The 25,661-nt window shown below is 41.8% G+C and overlaps 1 protein-coding gene across 1 annotated transcript in view; it reads right to left on the bottom strand.

Annotated features, from left to right (window-relative positions):
* Positions 1–4,423: 4,423 nt before the first annotated feature.
* The window catches only part of Prps1 (phosphoribosyl pyrophosphate synthetase 1), a 31,202-nt gene continuing 9,964 nt past the window's right edge, over positions 4,424–25,661 (bottom strand). Inside the window, exons 2-7 of the mRNA XM_020183608.2 lie at positions 22,825–23,008; positions 20,798–20,896; positions 19,615–19,739; positions 9,947–10,120; positions 7,875–8,034; positions 4,424–6,965 (exon numbers count right to left, since the gene is read on the bottom strand). Coding sequence (XP_020039197.1) covers positions 6,873–6,965; positions 7,875–8,034; positions 9,947–10,120; positions 19,615–19,739; positions 20,798–20,896; positions 22,825–23,008 — 835 coding nt within the window. The 3' untranslated portion in view covers positions 4,424–6,872. The remainder of the gene's footprint in view (positions 6,966–7,874; positions 8,035–9,946; positions 10,121–19,614; positions 19,740–20,797; positions 20,897–22,824; positions 23,009–25,661) is intronic.

The following is a 25,661-nucleotide window of genomic DNA, read 5'->3' on the forward strand; positions in this document are numbered from 1 at the left end:
TGGGTCTGGTGGAAAACTGAAAGAAGGCACTCAGAGCTGGGAGCAATTGCATACAGACGGCTTTTTTGCAAGCATCACTACAGGAGAGTGCAGGAGGGAAGGAGAGACAAACAGAACCAGCCGTGCCTGTCTCTCATAGGAGGAGAACAAAAGTGGCTCAATCCAGTTAAAAAGCAGCTTGGGCTCATCATAAACTGTTACCTAAGTGAACTTGGCATCCGGCCGAGGCCTGATGGCTCAAGGCTGTGCTCTCAAGGCTACATTCCCAAGGCTGTGTTCCCAAAGCTGTGCCTGCATGACTGACTGTGTTCTCCTCAACCTAGAAACTGTATGTACACTAGAATTTCCCTCAGATTTGATAATGCCATCTGGCCTTAGTTCTGGCTTAATATCCAATCTCACATGAAGTCTTACCCCTGAAACAACAGTTTTACACAGGTGTTTCTTAACAGCATAATGTTTTTGGAGGTGGCTAACAGCACCTGACCCAGCAGAAAGAAGCCCAGAAGAGCAACCTGAGGACCAATAACAAGAAGGTCTGGTCATAACCCCCCCAAGCCTTAGTACAAGTGATCTGAATGTTCTCCACTGCAGCTGTCCCTCCCGCAAAGACCTTTGGTAGAGGTGTTTTAAAAGAAATGCTTGGTATTCACAATAGACAAGAATCAGAAAGAACCTAAGCTTCCATGACAGACGAGTGGCTAGACAATGTGGTATATGTACACAAAGGGATACTTTTCAGCTGTAATTTAAAAGGGAGAGGGCTGGGAGTGGTGGTTCACGCCTATAATCCTAGCTATTTGGGAAGTGGAGATTGTGGAGGGAGGATCTTGGTTCCAAGCCAGTCCAGGTAAAAATCCTTTGAGACCCATCTCAATCAATAAAAAGCTGGGCACAGTGGTATACACCTGTCATCCCAGCCATGCAGGAAGTGTAAATAGGAGAATTGTGGCCCAGGCTGGCCCAGATATAGAAGCAAGATCCTATCTCAAAAATAACCAATGCAAGGCTGGCGGAGTGGCTCAAGTGGTAGAGCACCTGCCTAGCAAGCATGAAGCCCTGAGTTCAAACCCCAGTCCTACCAAAAAAAAAGAGAAAGAAAGAAAAAGAGCTTCAAGAATAACCAGTGCAAAAGGGCTAGGGGCATGGCTTAACTGGGAGAATGCCTGCCTGGGAAACAGGAGGCTCTGAGCTCAAATCCCAGTATTGCCCCCACCCAAAGAGATCTTGCCATTTGCCAGAGCATGGAACCTGGAGGGCATTACACTAAGTGGAATAAGCCACCCAGAGAAAGAAAAATACTGCATGATCCCACTTCTATGTGCAATCTAAAACAAATTAAAAGTCAAGTGTACAGAGATTAAGCCAGGAGCCAGTGTAGCTCACACCTGTAATCCTAGCTTCTCGTGAGGCCGATTGCGAGGCAAGCACTCTACCACTTGAGCCCCACTCCTAGCCCCAAAATAACTTTTAAAAAGAAAAAGATGAAAGATGAAATAAAAGAATAAGAATGTTTAGGCGGCAGTGGGTGTGGGGGTTGAGCTCAGGACTTCATGCTTGGTAGGCAGGCATGACTCAAGTGCCAGTCCTTTTTGTGTTGTTTTTTTTTATTATTCATATGTGCATACAATTGTGTTGGTTATTTTTGAGGTAAGTTCTCCCTTTCATGCCATGGCCGGCCTTGATTGAGATGGGGGGGCGGTCTCATGAACTTTTTGCCCAGCTGGCCTTAAACTGTGATTCTCCTAAGTAGCTAAGATTACAGGCTTCAGCCACTGTGCACAGCCTAAAGGATTCTTGGTTTTTTTTTTTTTTTTTTTTTTGCAGTACAGGGGTTTGAACTTGGGACCTTGCACATCCTAGGCAGGCACTCTACCACTTGAGCCATGCCTTCTGCTCTTCTGAAATAAAAGAATTTTTAAAGGAACAACAATGAAAAAAAAAAGAAAAAAAGAAAAATCCAAGAACGACATCTTTACAGCAATGGACAGCTACCGAAGAGTTGTAAACAAAACAAAACAAAACAAAAACCCTGTTAAACATAAAATTAAAAAAAAAATCATTGAACTTGAAGTAAGAGTCTATGGAACATCAATTTTTAGCCATCATAATTTGGAGCAGAATTTGCTTTACTCTTAAACAAGTAATGTTAGACTGGCAAAAAAAAAAAAAAAGATCTATGAAAGAAAAACAGGCCAGGCAGGGGCACAGGTGGCTAGGATTACAGAATCCTAGCTACTCAGGAGGCAGAGATCAGGAGGATCACGGTTCAAAACCAGTCTAGGCAAATAGTCTGTAAGATCCTATCTCAAAAAAAAAAAATCACAAAAAAGGGCTGGTGGAATGGCTCAAGGTCATAGGCCCTGAGGGCAAGCCCCAGTAGCCCTCCCCCCCAAAAAAGAAAAAACAGGTCTCAAAACATGGAGGTTAAAGAGGAGGGGAACAGGACTTGGTGGTGCACGCCTGCACTCTAGCACTTGGGAGGTAGGTGCAGGCAGAGGCAGGCAGATTGACAGAGTTCTAGGCCAGCCCTTGATCAAAAAAACAAACAAGGGCTGGAGAGTGCCTGCCTAGCAAACACAAGGCCTTGAGTTCAAGCCCATACCACGGAAAAAAAAAAAAACACCAGGGTGTGAGGTGGGGAAATCTTTTAACTGCATCTCCTTTGCCTTTAAACACTGCTGTTTGGACAGAAGCCACTTGTTTAAGCAGCAGTGTCCAGGAGTCAATGAAACACAATTTTAAGGACAGGGATATCACAGAGCCAGCAGCCTGGAGAAGGCAGCAAGGCCTAATAAACGTAAGATTAGCTAATCCTTGGCCCAGAACTGAGCCATGAATTAACCTCAGTGTGCACCTTTCCTAGGGTGTCAATCCTAACCATCCCTTTTCCCAGTTGCAGTTACAAGGGGACAGCACAGGTGACCCTGGTGACCAGGTGATGGGGCACTTTGGCTTCCCAAAAGAGGACTCCAAAGATACAAGCCCTCCTGGACCCAAACCTTTTATGCACAGGATGCAAAAGGGCTTGTTAATGGCCATTAAAGTGAATTTTCTGTGAAGATAGAGCAAGAAGCATGGATCTGGGATCCAGGAAGCCAATCAGGTGAAGGATATCTGTCTAAAGACTGGAGGCACAGACTAAAGCAAGGGAGGGCGCCGGATACCAGTGGCTCACACCTATAATCCTAGCTACTCAAGAGCCAGCCTGGAGACCCTATCTTGAAAATACCCAATACAAAACAGAGCTGGCAGAATGGCTCAAGGGATAGAGCGCCTGCTTACCAACTGTGAGTTCAAGCCCCATTACCACCATAAAAAGGGTAGCTTGGATGGCTCTACCTCTCCACTTGGTAGAATGGCTATTTGGTACACATGGAGCATTTCATCTCTTAGTGGTTTCTAGTATGGGTGGAGGACTCTGGGGAAATAGTGCAAAGCTATCTTTCTTCAGCCTCACTGTTAAGTTTTTTGTGGGGGAGGAGCCACCCATCATCAGCTTCCCTTCTATTGGCCTCTTCCCTGCCTCACAACTGGGAGCCAGTGAGGGGGAGATGGCAGGAGGGCAAGCCAGTAGGACAAACTGCCTTTTGTGAACTCTTCGGCTTTTCCCAAGTCTAATAACCACCAAGTCATTGAGGGCTGAGTTAACATTTCAGCAGAACACTTGGTGTTCAAGTCTGGAAAGAGTAGCACCCTACTTTGAGATGAAGCCAATCTTTTAGAGGCATTGGCTTTGGGATATGCCAGCCTCGGTCCAGGCAATTCCTTTTTCTCTGGTTCTAGGGATGGGGGAGGCACAGAGTATAGACAGAGCTGGGTGATGCGCTTTGCTCTGATTACAGGTAGTTTCCTCAACTGTACTCAACTCTGGTGCTGCCTCTTTCTCAGGCCTCACAGGATCTGCTTCTGCTGCAGTTCCTTACAGCTGCAAACACATCGCTATCCAAGACACTGGGCTTCTCCCATTGCAAAAAAAGGTACTTATGGCACTTTGCTTAGTGTCACACAGAACACTGACCTCCCCCCAGGCATAGGACTGAGGTCCTTTCCTGACTGACCTCAAAACTTCATTCTCGGAATGGATTACTCAGAGGCCCACAGTAGACATCTTATGTCAAAATACAGTGGCCTCCCCTTAGTCAGTTTCTTTCCACAGTCAACTGCAAACCAAAATATTAATGGAAAATTCTAGAAGTAAAACAATCCATTTAAATTGTGTGCTCTTCTGGGTAGCATGACGACATTTCATGCTGCCTTGCCTGGGGTGTAAATCAGATTTGTCCAGCTTAAGCGAATCTGTACCATGTATGCTACCAGTCCTTAGCAGTCTTGGTTATCAGATCAAGTGTCCCTGGGTCATAGTACTCACATTCAGGTAATCCATCTTTTACTTAATAATGGCTCCAATGCACAAGAGTGGTTATGCTGACAATTTTATTACAGTAGTTAGAATTGTTATACAGTGTCTATGTATAGGAAAAAACCTAGTAATATATAGGGTCCTGTAATACCTCTGGTTTCAGGCATCCACTGGGGTGGGGGGCTCAGATAGTATCCCCTGTGGACAAGTGGGGAATTACTGAAATGATGAACCTTGACTTAACGGATCCAGTGCTTCAGGAAATAACAAAATCAGCAAGTGATGATGCTCCATCAGTTTCTTCAGAGCAAAGATTTCATAGCTTACTTCAGTGCTACTTTTTTTTTTTGAGACGGGGTCTCACTATTTATCCAAACTCACCTCAAAATCTCCATCCTTCTGCCCCAACCTCCTGAGTGCTGGGATTACAGATTGCACTACAACAACCCAGCTTCTTCAGTCGCTCTTCAATCACTTGTCAAAAAGTGAATTCTAATGTAGATTATCACAATATTCAACAAAAGCAAAAATCAAATGAGCAAAAGCAGACTCGGGCTTCATATACCTAGGAGCACTGTCTACCCAGCTCCAGAATCACAGAGCTTCCCAGAGGCAAAGAAAGAGCATCCTTATTTGATGATGCACAAAGAAACTCATTTAAATTTTTGAGATGCATTATAAGTGAGAGCACACAAGGGAGGGGTGAGGATAGGTAAGACACCTAAAAAACTAGCTAGCATTTGTTGCCCTTAACGCAGAGAAACTAAAGCAGATACCTTAAAGCAACTGAGGCCAATAGGAAAAGGGGAACAGGTACTAGAGAAAAGGTTAGATCAAAAACAATTAACCTAGAAGGTAACACACACGCACAGGAAATCAATGTGTCAATGCCCTGTATAGCTATCCTTATCTCAACCAGCAAAACCCCTTGTTCCTTCCTATTATTGCTTATACTCTCTCTACAACAAAATTAGAGATAAGGGCAAAATAGTTTCTGCTGGGTATTGAGGGGGGGAGAGAGAGGGGGTGGAGTGGGTGGTAAGGGAGGGGGTGGGGGCAGGGGGGAGAAGTGAACCAAGCCTTGTATGCACATATGAATAATAAAAGAAAAATGAAAAAAAAATAAATAAAAATAAAAAAATAAAAATAAAAACAAACAAAAAAAATCAAAATAATTTTACTTAGAAGGGCAGAAATTAAATGTTAGGCACTGATCAATGGAGGTAAAATACCACACTTGGCAAAATTAGTTCGGAATGAAGAAATCACAGAAACTACTCCCCTTTTATAAGCCAATACCTAATTTGGGTCCCAGGAACAAGCAGCAGAGAGCCAGCAGGCATAATCTATCCTCCCATAATTCTGGTACACTGCACAGAATGAGATTCCATCTGATTTTCAGCAAACCCCAGATACTTTAAAGTCTTGCAGCTGAATAAAACGCCTGCAGTTTTGTCTTAACAAGGTAGCTAACATGGTTTGGAAACCAATATCATTGAACAGCAAGACTTCTATACCAAACCTTAAGCAGAGAAATCTGTATGGATATGATATAGACCCAAAATCACACACACAGAGACATTTTATTAGTTTCTTCTACAAGAGACAATGACATCAATTTTCAAAAACAGAAATCTCAGGTCATTTGAGAGGCCAAACGGATCCAAGGAAAGATGAAAATTAAATAGTGAAATTAGTCAAAAGGCACTATGATACCACCTAAAACCTACTACCACAGTGGTAGTAGACTGAAGATTAAGCTACAGCAAATTACCTAATGAGAATGCTAGCAATTACACAGCGGGAAGCGAGTTTGTGTTCCAGAAGACTGGTACAATGATCAGTTGGACCTAAGAAGATCTGGCCAGGAAAACATCAAGATGGCTATTAAGGTAAAGCCAAATAGAAAGGAATAGGTACAAAGAATTCAAGCTACACAGTCAAGCAGATGATGGATCAGGCTTCTTCCTCCCTAGAGTCTTTTTATACAATGACCACCCCCCAAGATCCCACCCAACAGCTACTCAAGCTGAACTGCCTGCTCCTGCCTCCCAGGGTGCTCAGCTACCTGGACTATGTTTTGCATTGCTCAGGGCTCTTGCTGTAATGTCGCAAAGACCTTGGAGGACTTGTCGTACATGGAGTGGCTTCGTTGCTACTTGTTCTGAACAACAACAAAAAACCCCAAGCATTTGCCACGCACATTCAAACAGCTTTACAGAACACCCTCAAAAGTTTGCAAATCTCACAGTAGCTGAGCTCTAGTTAAAGCTGCAGGGCTCACAAAATCATCAAGGAAGCCAGAATGAGACAACTCAGGTAGGAAATCCCAGCAGTTAATCTCAATCTGTCTTTCCCCAATTTAAAATGAATTCTAATACACCTGTTGTGGGATGTACAGAGCTACACAGGAACAAGCTGGGTCTTCTGTGAATTTGTCATCAAATACCAAGGGAAAGCAAAGGGTGGGGTTGGTTTTATTTTTTAAAAGCCTCAGGAAGTTACTCTATTATAAAGGAACATGGCTGAACAGGTAAGAAACAGACTCTCCATTGTGAGTTCTCCTGATGGCTTCTGCAAGGATCATGGATATGTCAATCACCTACAAAGGCAAGAAAGCACAGATTAGTACAGAGGAGCAGAGCTGGTGAGCAGCCTAGTGTGCACCCTTCCTCTTAAGCCCACATTTAGCTACTCTTTATTATGTTTCTTACCTATAACCACTTAGGAAAGAGTCCAGATGCCAATAATGGAGGAAAAACTCTGACTTGGGCTCATCAGGTGTCAGTGGCTCACTCCTGTAATCCTAGCTACTCAGGAGGCAGAGATCAGGAGGACCACAGTTCCAGACCAACTCAGGCAAATAGTTCCTGAGACCCCATTTCTTTCTTTCTTTCTTTTTTTTTTGCAGCACTGGGATTTGAACTCAGGGTCTACAACTTGAGCCACACCACCAGCCTTCTTTTGTGATAGGTTTTTTTGAGATAGGGTCTCATGGACTATTTGCCTGGGCTGGCTTCAAACCTCGATCCTCCTGATCTCTGCCTCCTGCATAGCTAGGATTACAGGTGGGAGCCACTGGTGCCTAGCATGAGACCCTATCTTGAAAATACCAAACACATGGTGGGGTGGCTCAAGTGGTAGTGTGCCTGCTTAGCAAGTGTGAGACCCTAAGTCCAAACTCCAGTACCACACCAAAAAAAAAAAAATACCCAACACAAAAAAAGGGCTGTCAGAGTGGCTCAAGTGGTAGAGTGCCTGCTTAGCAAGCATGAGGCCCTGGGTTCAAATGCCAGTAGCACCAAAAAAAAAAGTGATAATCTTAAGACCACAAGAAGGTTGAGGAGTGGATCCAGTAGTAGAGCGCCTCCCTAGCAAGCACAAGGCCCTAAGTTCAAGCCCTAGTATTGTTGTCCTCCCCCCAAAAAAGAATTCAGGTATCTAATTCAACATACAGAATCACCTCCTGAACAGTTAAGGAAGGCTTGTTTTGTAAGAATCTCACCCTCACCTGTATTTTGGAGCAATGCTTCATCTTGTCCTCCTGAGGTATGGTATTAGTGACTACTACTGCTTCAAAACATGCATTGTTGATGCGAGAAATGGCCGGGCCAGAAAAAATTCCATGAGTCAAGATAGCATAAACTCTGGTGGCTCCTGCTGAGAGAAGTCTAGAGGAAAAACAGTTGATTTAGATTAATCTTACATGTCACTATGGAATCTGAGTTAGGCACAAAGAGTGAATTAGTCTTTCATAACAAAATACCATAGACTGGATGGCTCAAGCAAAAACTTATTTCTCAGTCTCGGAGGCTGACAAGTCTAAGATCAATGTACAGACAAAATCAGTTTCATTTTGAACCCTCTCTTCTTGGATTGTAGGTGGCTTCACCTTGCTGTGCACTCACAGAACTTCTTCTTGGACACATGCACAGGGGATGTTGCCAGCAAGCTCTCCTAGGGGCACTAATTGCATCAAGAGAGCTCTGCCCTCAGGACCTCATCTATACCAAAATATCTCCCCAAAGGCAATTTCCAAATTCCATCACACTTGGGGCTAGGGCTCAACACATGAATTTTGAGACGACACAGTTCTGTCCCTACTAAGGACAGAAATCTACACGGAGCCACTTCTTTGCAGAAGTTGTAACAGTTTTCCAGAAGTGATTCTCTGTTCTTTTCCCTTTCTGGCTGGGCAAAGTGGAACTGTCTTCCAAGGTAATCACAGAGTGGAAAGAATCTGGGTCCCTGAAAATGAGTCCAGGCAGTAATCCTTGCATGGTGTGCCATGGATGAGAAAGAAACCATTGTGGTAAGCCACAGACATCTCAGGGAGTTCACCTGTTACACTAATCAGTTCCTTAGTAATAGAAGGATGAAATGGGTTTTATAAATGTAAACTCAAGGATCCGAGCCAGGAATCATTCAACATCTAAGTACATTTTTTTAGTATCTTTTATGTGCCATGCACAGACTCTCAGGAGTTTACAAAACCATTATAGAAGCCAGGCATGGTGGCTCACATCTACTTGGGAGGTGGAGATCAGGAAGGTCGTGAGAGGCCAGCCTGGGCAAAAAGTTAGCGAGACTCACATCTCAACAATAAGTTTGGTGTGATGGTGCATGCCTGTGGTCCCAGCTATGCAGACTGCTATAGGTAGGTGGACTGTGGTCTGAGGCCAGCCCCAGGAAAAAAAACATGAGACCCTATCTGAAAAATAACTAAAAGCAAAAAAAAAAAAAAAGGGCTGGGGCATGGCTCAAGTGGCAAAGCACCTGCCTAGCAAGCTCAGGACCCTGAGTTAAAGCCCTCAGTACCACCCCACAAAAAAACCAAAAGGTTAAAATGACAACTCTTGTTAATCTTGTTACATGGATGATTTGTGCCTTTTGATTTTTTTTGGACTTGGCAAATGCACTTGACAGTATGTACTCAGTAGAACTCATACTTGGAATTTGGATCTATCCCCAGGGTAGCAGTAGTGGTATGATACTGGTCGATACTGCTCAAAGCTGGGCAGATGCAGTGACCTGCAGCTCCTAGTCAACTACTGGGAAAACAACTGATACTCTACAGTGGACTGTGTTGCTAAGCCAGGATGCTCAGTAAGCTAGGAAGGTTCCATGTGTCTTTGAAGAATGGAATTTGATCAAAGTACATCATATATATGAATGGAAGTATCACAATGAAACTCCTTTGGACAATTAATATATGCTAATAAAAGTGAAAAAAATGTGTTTTTGCTTTACAGTAGTTTCAACTTTTTTTTTCTTCATTTTTCTTTTATTATTCATATGTGCATACAAGGCTTGGTTCATTTCTCCCCCCTGCCCCCACCCCCTCCGCCCTAGTTTCAACTTTAACATTAGGTTTATTGAACATAAGAGGAATATCTGTTTATAGTTTAATACTATAAAAACTAAGAACATTTGAAAAAGAGTACAATTTACCTATGTATTATAATTTAAGCCAAAGGTGATGAGTTCAGTTTAGCTCCAAAAACAATCAGTAGGCTGAAGTCATTCAGACAGCAATTCTTAGCTTTCTATGTCTAACTACCAGCCCTGCCACTCAGTACTCACTTGTCAGCAGCGTGGCAGATTGTGCCACATGTGTCAGCCATGTCATCCACAAGGATGGCCACTCGATCCTTCACATCCCCCACTAGCACCATGCGGTCCACTTCATTGGCCTTCTTCCGTTCTTTGTGAATCAAGGCAAAGTCCACATTCAACCGGTCTGCAATGGAAGTGACTCTGTAAAACAGGGGAGAGGTTCACAGCTAAGTAATATACATGTGTATGTGGCTTCTATTAAGAAAGGACCGGAGGATTCCAAGATGGCGGCTAGAGGTAGGAAGCAGAAAGCGACCCTCCTATAGTGAAATCTTGGAGAGACGCTGGAGACACACTTTGCAGGCATAATCACCGAGAAAAGGCATAACTTTGACTCCTCCACATCTCCAGCCGGTGCAGAGAATCTCCACTTCACGTTAAACGGAGAACCGAGGAGGCCCCCGGGGCCGCCAGTGGCCGGCGCCCATACGGCTTGGGAAGACGCGGACCAGGTGAGCTTCGCGGTACCGCGGTTCCCCCACAGACAAGCCTGGGCCAGAGCAGCATAGCCCCCTGGACAGACTGACCTCCACCCGGGAAAAAAAGAGAAACTGAGTACTAAGCAATAAGAACAGTTAAGACACGCTGGAAAGAGGGTGGGGCGCCCTGAGCGCTGAAGATTGGGGGAAGGGAATCCTTCCCGGGACTGTAAATAAACGAGCCGGGCGGGCCGGAGAGGCTCTGGCGGGAGCGGGGCGCGCCAGCAACCAGGAGCGGGACGCTTGTGAGAGGAGGGAAGACCCACTTCCCACGTGAACTGTAAATAAACACGCAGGCCTGACAACGCGGGGCAGTGTCGCCTTTCCCAGTGCTTGGAAAGGGAAAAGCCTGTGGCAGAGGCCCCCCTCCCCCGCACAGGAGAACTCTGAGCAAACAAAGCCTGTGGGACCAGGTGAGCGCTAAGCTCACCCCAGAGATCTGCATAAATAACGCCGCCAGCTACAGGCTGAGAGCAGCAGGCAGGCGAGCCACAGTTGCAGATACCACTCTCAGAACTGCCTCCAGACGCTTTTTTTTCTTTTTCTCCCTACCTTTGATGAGAGAACAACCGAATTACACCTGCAAGCCGAAAAACTTACTGAAACTATTGCATTTGAACTGGGGACACTTGGTGGGGCTTTTTTTTTATTTTTTCTTCTGTGTGTGTGTGAGTGTAGTTTTGTTCTACTTTATGCATCCCCTTTGATGAGACAACTACAGAACAACATCTGAGGCACCAACTCCAGGACTGGAGATTAAGACGGACATCCAAATTATTAAGACTGAAATTGCATTGCATATAAACTTGGAAGTTTTTTGGTTTTTTTTTTTTTTAATTTCCTATTTTCCATTTTATTTTAATTCATTTTTATAAATAGATATTACTTTCATATACTTATTTTTTTTTTTTTATCTTTGATTTTCAATCCTCTCTCTGTCTCTCTATTGTCTGTTCAGCTTACTGTCGATTAGTACACTAACACTCCCTGTTTATACCTTTGAAACTCTCTTGTCTGATACCTTGTTCTGCTTTCTCCCTCTTGTCTGTATATTTGCTTTCCCCTTTTCTTTAACTTCTTGCTTTCCATCTCAGCTCACTCTTCTGTTCTCAATATTACCATTGTTATTATTACAAGCTAGAAAATACTTAATTACACACAGTACAGGGACAGTAACAACACCAAGGACAATGACAGGAAGACAGAAAAAACAAGGAAACCAGTTTCCCCACAGCAAAAAATTAGTACAGGAACCAGAGGGGAATGAAGAGAACAGAAACTCAGAGCCAGACTCCAACAAAATGAAGATAAACTATGCCAAAGGACCCAATGAAGCCTACAAGAATAATTTAAAAGAAGACATACTACAAGTACTCAATGAGAATTTTATAGAGATGATACTGGATAGGGTCAACCAAAATGTACAGGAGACACTCAAGAAATTCCAAGACAATAAAAATAGAGAATTTGAAAAAGCAAAAGAAGAAATAAAGGAAACCATAGAAGCACTGTATAAACACCAAAGTGAAAGAGAGAACACAATGAATAAATGGATAAATGAACTCAGGACAAAAATAGACAACAATAAAGAAGAAAACAGCCAGGATATGGAAAACCTCAGAAAAAAGAACGAAACAGAACTGCAAAACAAAACGGAAAGCCAATCCAGCAGAATAGAACAAACAGAAGACAGAATCTCAGAACTTGAAGATGAAATGGTAATTAAAGGAAAAACCGAAGAACTATTAATTAAACAACTCAAGACCTGTGAAAAGAAAATGCAAGAACTCACCGACTCCATCAAAAGACCAAACTTGAGAATCATGGGCATCGAAGAAGGAGAAGAGGTGCAAGCCAAGGGAATGCGTAATATATTCAACAAAATAATAATGGAAAATTTCCCAAATCTAGAGAAAGATATTCCCATACAAATGCAAGAGGCCTCCAGGACACCAAACAGACCAGATCAAAATAGAACTACTCCACGACATATCATCATTAAAACAACAAGTTCAGAAACTAAGGAAAGAATATTGAAGGCTGCAAGAGAGAAAAAACAAGTAACATACAAAGGTAAACCCATCAAAATCACAGCAGACTTCTCAACAGAAACATTAAAAGCAAGAAGAGCGTGGGGTGAGATCTTCCGGGCACTGAATGAAAATAACTTCAACCCCAGGATACTCTACCCAGCAAAGCTATCATTCAAAATAGATGGAGCAATAAAAGTCTTCCATGATAAGCAGAAACTAAAACAATATGTGACCACAAAGCCACCATTACAAAAGATTCTGCAAGGGATCCTGCACACAGAAAGTGACACCCAACTTAACCATGAAAAGGCAGGCAGCACCAAACCACAGGATAAGAAAAAGCAAGACAGTAGAGAGTAACATCAAGTTAGGTACACACAATCAAACCTTCAAACAACTAAGATAACTAAATGGCAGGAATCACCACATACCTATCAGTACTAACACTTAATGTCAATGGACTTAATTCACCCATCAAAAGACACCGTTTGACAAAATGGATTAAAAAAGAAGATCCAACAATTTGTTGCTTACAGGAGACTCATCTCACCGACAGAAATAAGCATATGCTTAGGATGAAAGGCTGGAAGAAGATTTACCAAGCTAATGGCCCCCGAAAACAAGCAGGAGTAGCAATACTTATCTCTGACAAAGTAGACTTCAAACCTACATTGATCAAACGAGACAAAGAAGGACATTCCATACTAATAAAAGGGGAAATAGACCAAAAGGAAATAATAATCATCAATCTGTACGCACCCAATGTCAACGCACCCAATTTCATCAAACATACCCTGAAAGACCTAAAAGCATATATAAACGCCAACACAGTGGTTGTGGGAGACTTTAACACTCCATTATCATCAATAGATAGGTCATCCAAACAAAAACTCAATAAAGAAATCCAAGATCTAAAATATGCAATAGATCAAGTGGACCTAGTAGATGTCTATAGAACATTTCATCCAACCTCTACACAATATACATTCTTCTCAGCAGCCCATGGAACCTTCTCCAAAATAGATCATATCCTAGGGCACAAAGCAAGCCTCAGCAAATATAAGAAAATAGAAATAATACCGTGCATACTATCTGACCACAATGCAGTAAAAGTAGAACTCAACAACAAAAGTAAAGACAAAAAACATGCAAACAGTTGGAAACTAAATAACTCATTACTTAATGAAGAATGGATCATCGATGCAATAAAAGAGGAAATTAAAAAGTTCCTAGAAGTCAATGAAAATGAAAACACAACCTACCGGAACCTATGGGACACAGCTAAGGCAGTCTTGAGAGGAAAGTTTATAGCCATGAGTGCATATATTAAAAAGATTGAAAGATCCCAAATCAATGACCTAATGATACATCTCAAACTCCTAGAAAAACAAGAACAAGCAAATCCCAAAACAAATAGAAGGAGAGAAATAATAAAAATAAGAGCTGAAATCAACGAAATAGAAACCAAAAAAACCATACAAAGAATTAATGAAACAAAAAGTTGGTTCTTTGAAAAAATAAACAAGATCGATAGACCCCTGGCAAACCTGACTAAAATGAGGAGAGAAAAAACCCAAATTAGTAGAATCAGGAATGCAAAAGGGGAGATAACAACAAACACCATGGAAATCCAGGAAATCATCAGAGACTACTTTGAGAACCTATATTCAAATAAATTTGAAAATCTAAAAGAAATGGACAGATTTCTAGATACATATGATCATCCAAAACTGAACCAAGAGGAAATTAATCACCTGAATAGACCTATAACACAAAATGAAATTGAAGCAGCAATCAAGAGTCTCCCCAAAAAGAAAAGTCCAGGACCTGATGGATTCTCTGCTGAATTCTATCAGACCTTTAAAGAAGAACTGATACCAACCCTCCTTAAACTGTTCCATGAAATAGAAAGGGAAGGAAAACTGCCAAACACATTTTATGAAGCCACTATTACACTTATCCCAAAACCAGGCAAAGACACCTCCAAAAAGGAGAACTATAGGCCAATCTCCTTAATGAACATTGATGCAAAAATCCTCAACAAAATAATGGCAAACCGAATTCAGCAACACATCAAAAAGATTATCCACCACGACCAGGTAGGCTTCATCCCAGGGATGCAGGGGTGGTTCAACATACGAAAATCAATAAACGTAATAAACCACATTAACAGAAGCAAAGACAAAAACCACTTGATCATCTCAATAGACGCAGAAAAAGCCTTTGATAAGATCCAACATCATTTCATGATAAAAGCTCTAAGAAAACTAGGAATAGAAGGAAAGTTCCTCAACATTATAAAAGCTATATATGACAAACCTACAGCCAGCATTATACTTAACGGAGAAAAATTAAAACCGTTCCCTCTAAAATCAGGAACCAGACAAGGATGCCCACTATCGCCACTCCTATTCAACATAGTACTGGAATTCCTAGCCAGAGCAATTAGGCAAGAAGAAGGAATAAAAGGAATACAAATAGGTAAAGAAACTGTCAAAATATCCCTATTTGCAGACGACATGATCCTATACCTTAAAGACCCAAAAAACTCTACTCAGAAGCTTCTAGACATCATCAATAGCTATAGCAAAGTAGCAGGATATAAAATCAACATAGAAAAATCATTAGCATTTCTATACACTAACAATGAGCAAACGGAAAAAGAATGTATGAAAACAATTCCATTTACAATAGCCTCAAAAAAAATCAAATACCTAGGTGTAAACCTAACAAAAGATGTGAAAGACCTCTACAAGGAAAACTATACACTTCTGAAGAAAGAGATTGAGGAAGACTATAGAAAGTGGAGAGATCTCCCATGCTCATGGATTGGTAGAATCAACATAGTAAAAATGTCGATACTCCCCAAAGTAATCTACATGTTTAATGCAATTCCCATCACAATTCCAATGACATTCATTAAAGAGATTGAAAAATCTACTGTGAAATTTATATGGAAACACAAGAGGCCACGAATAGCCAAGGCAATACTCAGTCAAAAGAACAATGCAGGAGGTATCACAATACCTGACTTCAAACTATATTACAAAGCAATAACAATAAAAACAGCATGGTACTGGCACAAAAACAGACATGAAGACCAGTGGAACAGAATAGAGGATCCAGATATGAAGCCACACAACTATGATCAACTTATCTTTGACAAAGGAGCTAAAAATATACGATGGAGAAATAGCAGCCTCTTCAACAAAAACTGCTGGGAAAACTGGTTAGCAGTCTGCAAAAAACTGAAACTAGATCCATGTATATCACCCTATACCAAGATTAACTCAAAATGGATCAAGGATCTTAATATCAGACCCCAAACTCTTAAGTTGATACAAGAAAGAGTAGGAAATACTCTGGAGTTAGTAGGTATAGGTAAAAACTTTCTCAATGAAACCCCAGCAGCACAGCAACTAAGAGATAGCATAGATAAATGGGACCTCATAAAACTAAAAAGCTTCTGTTCATCAAAAGAAATGGTCTCTAAACTGAAGAGAACACCCACAGAGTGGGAGAAAATATTTGCCAATTATACATCAGACAAAGGACTGATAACCAGAATATACAGGGAACTTAAAAAACTAAATTCTCCCAAAACTAATGAACCAATAAAGAAATGGGCATGTGAACTAAACAGAACTTTCTCAAAAGAAGAAATTCAAATGGCCAGAAAACACATGAAAAAATGCTCACCATCTCTAGCAATAAAGGAAATGCAAATTAAAACCACACTAAGATTCCACCTCACCCCTGTTAGAATAGCCATCATCAGCAACACCACCAACAACAGGTGTTGGCGAGGATGCGGGGAAAAAGGAACCCTTTTACACTGTTGGTGGGAATGTAGACTAGTACAACCACTCTGGAAAAAAATTTGGAGGCTACTTAAAAAGATGGACATCGATCTACCATTTGATCCAGCAATACCACTCTTGGGGATATACCCAAAAGACTGTTACTCCAGAGGCACCTGCACATCCATGTTTATTGCGGCACTATTCACAATAGCCAAGTTATGGAAACAGCCAAGATGTCCCAGCACTGACGAATGGATTAAGAAAATGTGGTATCTATACACAATGGAATTTTATGCAGCCATGAAGAAGAACGAAATGTTATCATTCGCTGGTAAATGGATGGAATTGGAGAACATCATTCTGAGTGAGGTTAGCCTGGCTCAAAAGACCAAAAATCGTATGTTCTCCCTCATATGTGGACATTAGATCAAGGGCAAACACAACAAGGGGATTGGACTATGAGCACATGATAAAAGCGAGAGCACACAAGGGAGGGGTGAGGATAGGTAAGACACCTAAAAAACTAGCTAGCATTTGTTGCCCTTAACGCAGAGAAACTAAAGCAGATACCTTAAAGCAACTGAGGCCAATAGGAAAAGGGGACCAGGAACTAGAGAAAAGGTTAGATCAAAAAGAATTAACCTAGAAGGTAACACCCACACACAGGAAATCAATGTGAGTCAATGCCCTGTATAGCTATCCTTATCTCAACCAGCAAAACCCCTTGTTCCTTCCTATTATTGCTTATACTCTCTCTACAACAAAATTAGAGATAAGGGCAAAATAGTTTCTGCTGGGTATTGAGGGGGGGAGCGGGAGGGGGCGGAGTGGGTGGTAAGGGAGGGGGTGGGGGCAGGGGGGAGAAATGAACCAAGCCTTGTATGCACATATGAATAATAAAAGAAAAATGAAAAAAAAAAAAAAAAAAAAAAAAGAAAGGACCGGTAGGGCTGGGGGTGTAGCTCGGTGATAGAGTGCTTGCCTAGCATGCATGAGGCCCTGGGTTCAGTCCCCAGCACTGCACTCACAAAAGGATGGGCTGCTTTTCTGAGGAAGAATACTTCTTGAAACCAAAGCTTTTCCAGGGCTGGAAGAAAGCACCTCAAAGGCAAAATGCCCAAACTGGTTATGGAATCATGCCTTTATACACCAGTAACAGTGTAGGAATGTGTTCTTCAAACTTGGATGATCAATCGTTTGGGGTAGAGTCTAGATAGATACCTCCACCAGCTCTGGGAAGCAGTATATGCTAAGGCATATTCATTTAATGGATTGGCAACAGCAGGGAAGACAGAAGACCTTGTTGACTAATGTGGAGAGTGTACAGATTGTCTTAATTTCCATCATGGAAGACCTGTGACTGAATCTGGTGACAATGAACCCGAAGCTGGCAGGAGAGGAGCAGTGCTCAGCCTGTTCCAATGCCTGTGCCCTCATTGCTCCCCTCTGTGATGGTGGCAAAATATTCACCAACTGTCAGTGTCAACTGTACCTGGATACCAAGCTTGGGAATTCCTTTTACAAATGCTAGAAAGAAAGTGGTATCAATTAACTAGACATATTGAGCCTCTCACAATCCCCAAAAGAACAGAATTCTGATTTTCCCCCCTTATTACAAGTGAACATAAACCATACTAGTAGGTGGAATAGAAGATAAATCTGTCTGGTGACAAAGTACCACATAGCAGAATGCCATTTCCTGTAAATGACAGTGGGCTATCCCTGTGACATGTTAGTCCATGCTCTGCTGGACCAGCTTTGTCATACATGAAGAAGCCTGTGCTTTGGGTTTTGTCTTGTTTATAACAGATTTTGTTTGTTGTTGGTTTTTTTTCTGGTGCTACTGGGGTTCGAACTCAGGGCCTCATGCTTGCTAAGCAGGCACTCTACCACTTGAACCACTCCACCAGCTTGTCTTGTCTTTAAATGTAGCAACTGATCAAACTGGCATTATGTCCTGTTTCCCTGTGACTCTGGTCACATACTCAAGTTTTTGCTGCATAAGGGATAACTTGTGACCATATAATATGATTTGAACCACAATTCTAGGCAACATTTGTACCTTGATTTAACCAAACCCACACTCTGTGCTCTCCATCACCATTGTCTAGGCACCAAACATCAGTGGTAACCAAATGGCCTGGAATGATTCCTTATCTGAGGCCAGTGCATAATCACTTATTTCAAGTGTCTCAAACCCTCCATGTTTATTGGCCAACACTGTTACCAATAAAGCAGAAAAGGGAGAACTGTGCAAATCACAATCGCATAGGCATCCTTACCTACTCCCCAAACCCTGCCAAGACAGGAGTGATAGGCACTCACTCCACTCCATCACTATAAGGCAATTGTAATGAGAAAAATTATCTAAAGCAGTAAGCCATCTGCTGAAGGTAGTTTTCTTGTACTCAACGTGAAAGAAATCCTGCTTGATTATTTCAAATGTGACTATTTATCTAAGTCCCTTGGCAAGATGTAAAGATAATGCCTGAGAAGTCAAGACAACAAGTGTGATGACTATCAGTGTGAGGATTTTTCAATGTTGTCTCTATCACAGATGGTAACCAGCAATTACATGGGTTCATCAAGACATACATCTGGCTGGATAACAGAACTCATGTTCTCTGCTTTTGTATGCATTGCTAGGGAGGAATCCACTAAGACAATCAAGGGCTCTTAGTCTGCACCACGTGGGCTGTAAAGCACTGGAATTGACAATCCCTAGCAATGAGTTTGTCTAAAAATTTAAGGTCTTGGCTTTAAGTTAAAATACCACACTTTATTTTCTTCCTTGCTTAATATTTTAATCTCAAGGATCAAAATGGTCTAACCAACAGCATAAGGTATGCAAAAGCTTACTTATTCACTACTATGTGGTACAAAGCGGCTACCACAACTCTTTAGGGCCTCCTGTCTGTCTTGGCTTCCAAGTAGTGACTCAATATCCCTCATGTCCCAGCCACTGGTGTATCCCTTCTGAAGTACTTAAAAATGGCCTCTTGGCCAGGCGCTGGTGGCTCACACCTATAATCCTAGCTACTTGGGAGGCAGTGATCAGAAGGATTGAGGTTTGAAGCCAGCCCTGGGCAAATACTTCATGGACCCTATCTTGAAAAAACTCAGCACAAAAAAGGGCTGGCAGAGTGGCTCAAGTGGTAAGAGCAACTGCCTAGCAAGTGTGAGGATCTGAGTTCAAACCCCAGTGCTGCTAAAAAAAAAAAAAAAAAAACCTGCCTCTTGGATAGGAAAACATCACTTTGTGATACAAGCATCTGAAAGATTTCCCAGTACATTGGGAACAACAGTAATTTCAGCCATACCTCTTAGCTCCACCAGCATCAGGTGAAACAATTGTGCAGTTCCTCCACTCAGAGATATTCTCCCTAATCCACTTCAGGACAGCTGGCTCTGCATACAAATTGTCCACTGGGATATCAAAAAAGCCCTGGAAAAAAAAGCTGGGTCAGTTTTGCTTCGGTTTTACCTCTCATCCATTTGCAAATAGCTAACACAAAGAAAGTACATGGAGAATACTGCAACATCCACACTGATGGGAAGGCAAGTCTGGGATGGTAGATGGTAAAAATAGCCCCCTCAAATTATGGCTGACAGCACCTAGTCAAGATCACCAAAGCTAACCTTCAACTGACCCATATCTGACCCTAGGAACGAACATGAATGAGAACTTGTGCAGAACAGCTAAATTCAGCCAAGACCATAAAAACTACCTGGTCAACGTGCCGGCCCATGAGTTAATACAAGCCACTCAACACAGAGCGAGCATAACAGGTAAACCAGCTAGAGATCTCACAGGACATAAATTTGGTGGAAGCTGTTTATAATAGTCACATGGAGTAACTAGATGTCAGGAAATCTATGTTCTAATTGAAGTTGATATACTCTAGTTGTATTTCTCAATTACGTTGTCTCTTTTCTGGAAAATAGATACAATCCTCTGTCCTATGTACCTCATTGCATTGTCATAAGACTCCAATGATAATGATCTGAAAATCTACTTAAATACCATAAAATAAATGGAGCATTCTACTCTCCTTACTCTGGGTTTGTAAGCGAAAGTAGGTTCCAACATCCAAATTTAAGGCAGTGACTATTCAAGAGGAATAATACTCATGACAATTAAGAGCTACCATTTGTTGAGCACCTGCCAGGGACAAGGCGTTATATCATGGATTTAAGATCTTATTTGCATCATGCTCTTGGCTTAAAATCTTTAAAATGCCGACGACCAGTTTACTTGAGCTGTACTTGGGCAGTTTTTGGCTCCTTGCAGTCTTTCAGCTTTCCCTTTTCCCTTGCCCTCCTTCCCTCCCTCCCCACTTTTTGAGACAGGTCTTCCTATATTGTCTAGGCTGGTCTCAAATTTGTGGGCTCAAACAATCCTCCCGCCTCAGCCTCCCAAATAGCTGGGGCTACAGACACACCCCCCCCATGCCCGGCTGTCCTCCCACCTTTCTAAGCCCAATATTTAGCTTCCATTGATACCTGGATTTGAGAAGCATGTAGATCCATGGTGATGATGTGATCTGCACCTGCTACAGATAGCATATTAGCGACAAGCTTGGCTGAGATCGGAGCCCGGCTCTAAATGGGAGGAGAGGGAAAAAAAGCCAATTTGGAAAACAATTCCTTTGTTGAGAAACATTTATTTAATGAGTACCTACAGGAAATTTGTGGAGATGTGGCCATTAATTTTGAGTAGATCATAATCTAGAACAAGTATTAAGTGGAACATCAATATATTCCATATTTTAGTAAAGAAAATTAAGTTCTTAGCTTGTTTTCATAACTTAATATATATATTCCAACCTATTCCAAGGTATTATTCAAATCTGGGGACTGAACTTAGCCTAGTATTTGTGAGGCAAATGCTCTACCACTTGAGCCACAATCTCCAGCCCCACCCCCCAAATATTTTTTCCAAAGCTTTCTTCTTTTTTTTTTTTTTTTTTTAAGCAGGCACTCTATCGCTTGAGCCACATCTCCAGCCCTTAATAAAATTTGTTTTGGTAGAGCCCTGAGTTCAATCCCCAGCTCATAATAATAATAATAATAATAATAATAATTTTACTAAAATGTTTTTTGGTGGTACTGGGTTTTGACCTCAGGATGTCATGTGCAAGTGCTCTACCACTTAAGCCACATCGCCGGTCCTTTTTTGTTTTATTTTTCAGATAGGGTCATCTCCTTATGTGCGAGGAACACAGTTCAGGCCAGCTCTGGCAAAACACATTTAATACTACCTGAAAAATTATCAAAGCAAAAAAGGGCTTGGGGCATGGCTCAAGAGGTACAATGTCTGCCTAGCAAGCTCAAGCATCTAAGTTCAACCCAGAAACCAGTACCACCAAAAAATATTGTAATTCACACATACTCATATATGTATAACACCCAAGATGCCAACTTTAAAGATACATCACAAGATGGAAATTGACTGTTTTATTTATAAATTGCATCACTACCTGACTCATTTGGAGGTCAACTTTCCAGCAACCACAACTACCTTAAATAGAAGTAAACACATGTACAACAGCAAAGTCCATGCCCATTCCTCTGTAATCACTTGGAATAAAAATATCTGGCCTTTCTCCCTGGTATTGTGTGTAAAAATTGGGCAAATTATAACAGACTTACAGAGTTTTATGTATACGCTTTATCCTCTAGTATGCCAGATATGAGACCAAGTATTCGTGTAACAGGCGTCAGGTTTTACAAAAGGATTACAACTAGAGCCTGATCTTGTGACATTTGAGAGGATCTACTATAGTTTTTTGTTGTGGGTTTTTATTTGGTTTTGTTTGATAGAGTCTCATTGTGTTGCCTTAGAACTCCTGGGCTCTAGAGAGCCTCTGGTCTCAGCCTCCTTCGTGCCTGGGAATATAGGTGTGCACCACAGTGCTTAGCTAGAGGCTTTACTATAGTTTTAAAATATTCTACTCAGTTGAGCACCCATGGCTCATGCCTGTAATTCCAGCTACTCAGGAGGCAGAGATCAGGAGGATCACAGTTTGAGGCCAGCCTGGGCAAAAATACTGAACACAAAAATGCCTGGTGGACTGGCTCAAGTGGTACAGCGCCTGCCTAGCAAGCCTGAAACCCTGAGTTCAAACCTCAGTACTGCCATATATTTATATATATATGTGTATTCCACAGGATTGGTGCTTAGTCTTACTGATACAATCAGAAATACCAGTGAGCTGAGTCGCATATGAATTGAATAAAATACAGAATACAAATCTGTTGCTTTATATAAACTAATTATGTCTATTGTTTTGAAGATAGGACAATACTAGAGAAAATGTGATTTTAAAAATACCCCCCTTAAGTATGTGATAGTTAAGGAATCTGTGACTAGGCAGTGTTCCTCCTTCTGCTTAAAAAAATTCTGGGCTCAAGTCATAGTTTAGCCGTAGAGCACTCACCCAGAGTGCATGAGGCTCTGGGTTCAGTCCCCCCCACAACACACACATGCATACACACACAGAAAAAGAAAAACGAGATTCTGCTCCTACCTTATCCTTCTTATCCTGCCGGGCATAGGGGAAGCATGGGATGACTGCAGTGACCCGGCTGGCTGAAGCAATCTTGCAGGCATTAATCATGATCAAAAGCTCCATAAGATTGTCATTAATTTCACCACAACCACTCTGAACAATGTAGACATCTTCTCCACGTACACTTTCGCCAATTTCCACACTAAAATGGAGATAGACAGAAAAACGCAACAAAATAGATTTTTTTAGAACTATACCATACAGATAGTAAGGTCTAAAAACCATAGCTTCCCTCCAAGTATGCTGGGGGTGGGTTACCGCTCCGTGAATACTGACCCTCTCAGACTCTGGAAGATCGCCTGAAGGAGACCCTATACCAGAAGTAGCTTACTGTCTCAGCCTACTCCAGTGTACTAATCAAATGTCATGAGTTTATACATGTGACTTTAGTTGAAAGTATGCACAAATAATTGGATAGTAATTTCACAAGGCAACCATGATGAAAATGCAAATTTGATATATTGCCTGTGGCTGTAAAATAACCCATACATAATGAAAGTAGGACTATCATAAGAGATGAATCATCTGTAATGATGCTGTCTAGAAGTACTGCTTCTGCCATATGGACAATTTGCTCAATAAAAATTAAATGCTCATTTCTAGTCACTGTGCTAGGGATACATGGCAAATAAAACAGAGGTGGTCCTTGACCTTATTCCATGCTAACTCTACTCGGGTCCAATCAGTAAGAATTATTTAATAAAAATTCCATAGGAAGTTACTCAGGTTACAGAGTAGGACTATACAATATAATGAAGTGCAATAGCCATACTTGGTTCCCTACCAAGAAAAAATTTATTTAGCCAGGCACTGGTACAACACACCTGCAATCCTAGCTACTGGGGAGGCAGAGATCAGGAGGATCAGAGTTTGAGGCCAGCCTGGGCAATAGAGAGACCCTATCTCCAAAACATTCAAGACCAGAAACAGGGGCTGGTGGAATGGCTCAAGTATAGTGCCTAACAAACGTGAGGCAATGAGTAAAACCCCAGTACTTCCAAAAAAAAAGAAAGAAAGAGAGAGAGAGAGGGACTTACTTACTAGCTGGAGATGAAGCACAGTGGCAGTGTGCAAGGCCCTATCTTTAATCCTCAGCACCACAAAACAAAAACAGGGCATGGGAGCAAAGGGTGGACTTTAAAAAAAACCACCTCCATGATACCACACGGCAGCCCCATTTCCCCAGTGAACCCTCTAGTCATGGGAGGGTTTGGGGGAGTGTACACACCAGATAGATCACAATGGTTTAAACCCCCTCCGGAGGGATAAACCAGTCCAAGTCAAAAGGCAGTGCAGTTTTTAAGTAAAAGATCCACACTTTTATCTCCTTGTCACAGGCATCTCTCCTGCATGGCTTCAGAAACTATCCACTGTGTGTGCTTGTCAGGATCACTGTTACCCCAGAACTCTCCCCAAACAAGGAGCACTCTTAAAAGAAATGTCTATCAAAATCAGCAGATGTGAACTGGACGTGGAGCTCAGTGGTAGAGAGCTTGCCTAGCATGTAATAGGCCCTGGGTGCCATCCCCAGCATCACGAAATGAAAAAAAATGGAAAAAGCGAAATAAGGAACCAATTAGAAGAGGGAAAATGAGATTCCTAGTAGCCATTACAAAAAGGGAAACATATTAGTTTAGGGTATCGGAGGGTAAATCTTCAGGCAATGACTGCAAGAAATATTTTACACTAGGGATCCTTATACTTTAAGTGAATTATTTGCTCAGAGCAGGCCAATAATCTACATTTCTAGCTGGGTATCAGTGGCTCACACTGTAGTGTAGATAATCCTATCTATTTGGGAGGCTGAGATCAGGAGGATCATGGATTCAGGCCAGTCTGGGCAATTAGTTCTTGAGACCCCATCTCCAAAAAAATAACCAAAGGAAAATGGACTGAAGGTGTGGCTCAAGTGGTAGAGGGCCTGCTTTGCAAATACAAAGCCCTGAGTTCAAACCTCAGTCCCTCCAAAGAAAAAAAGTCTTTCCATTTGGAAAAAAACCAATCTCTGTTGCTACTGAGTGTGGTGATGTACACCTGTAATCCCAGTACTTGGGAGGCTGAGGCAGGCAGGTGGCGAGTTTGGTGCCAGCCTGGTCTACACAATAAGATCCTGTCTGAAAACAAAAAGAAAAAAAATCTAAGTACCTGCCTTAGAAACTAGAAAAAGAACAAAATAAAACAAGCAAGCAAAGGAAGAGAACCACAAGAGCTAAAATCAATGAAAGTGAAAACAGGAAAATAGAGAAAAATCAATGAAACAAAAGGCTGGTTTGTGGGGGGGGAGAATCAATAAAATTGGTAAACCTCTAGGAAAACTGACAATGACAGGTTCACTGGAAACTTCTACAAAGCATTTAAAGGATCAATGCTAATATTATACAATCTTTTCCAGAAAACAGACAAGGGAACACTTTCCAACTCATTTTATGAGGCCAGTGTTACTCAGACACTAAGACCAGACAGCACCATACATAAAGCAAAGCGCAGCAGGGAGGAGAAAGGGAGGCGTACTTACCACAGGGCAACAGCACTGATCCTTCTAGTGATACATTTGGTGCCTTGACGATTACCATTGTCAATATGCTGATTGTTCCACTGTTTTTACAAGGAAACTATAGTTTGGGAAAAAAATATGGCTGGGAAGTTTGGGCAAACAAGGTAATGCGTACACTGGATCTCTTTCCACTACTTCTTACAACTGCATGCAAAGCTACAATTATCTCAAAATTCAGTTATTTTTGAGGTGCTAGGGATCAAACCCAGGGCCTTGTACATGCTACGTCAACCACTCTACC

The sequence above is a fragment of the Castor canadensis genome, chromosome X (genome assembly GCF_047511655.1).
Source record: "Castor canadensis chromosome X, mCasCan1.hap1v2, whole genome shotgun sequence".
Taxonomy (NCBI): Eukaryota; Metazoa; Chordata; class Mammalia; order Rodentia; family Castoridae; genus Castor; species Castor canadensis.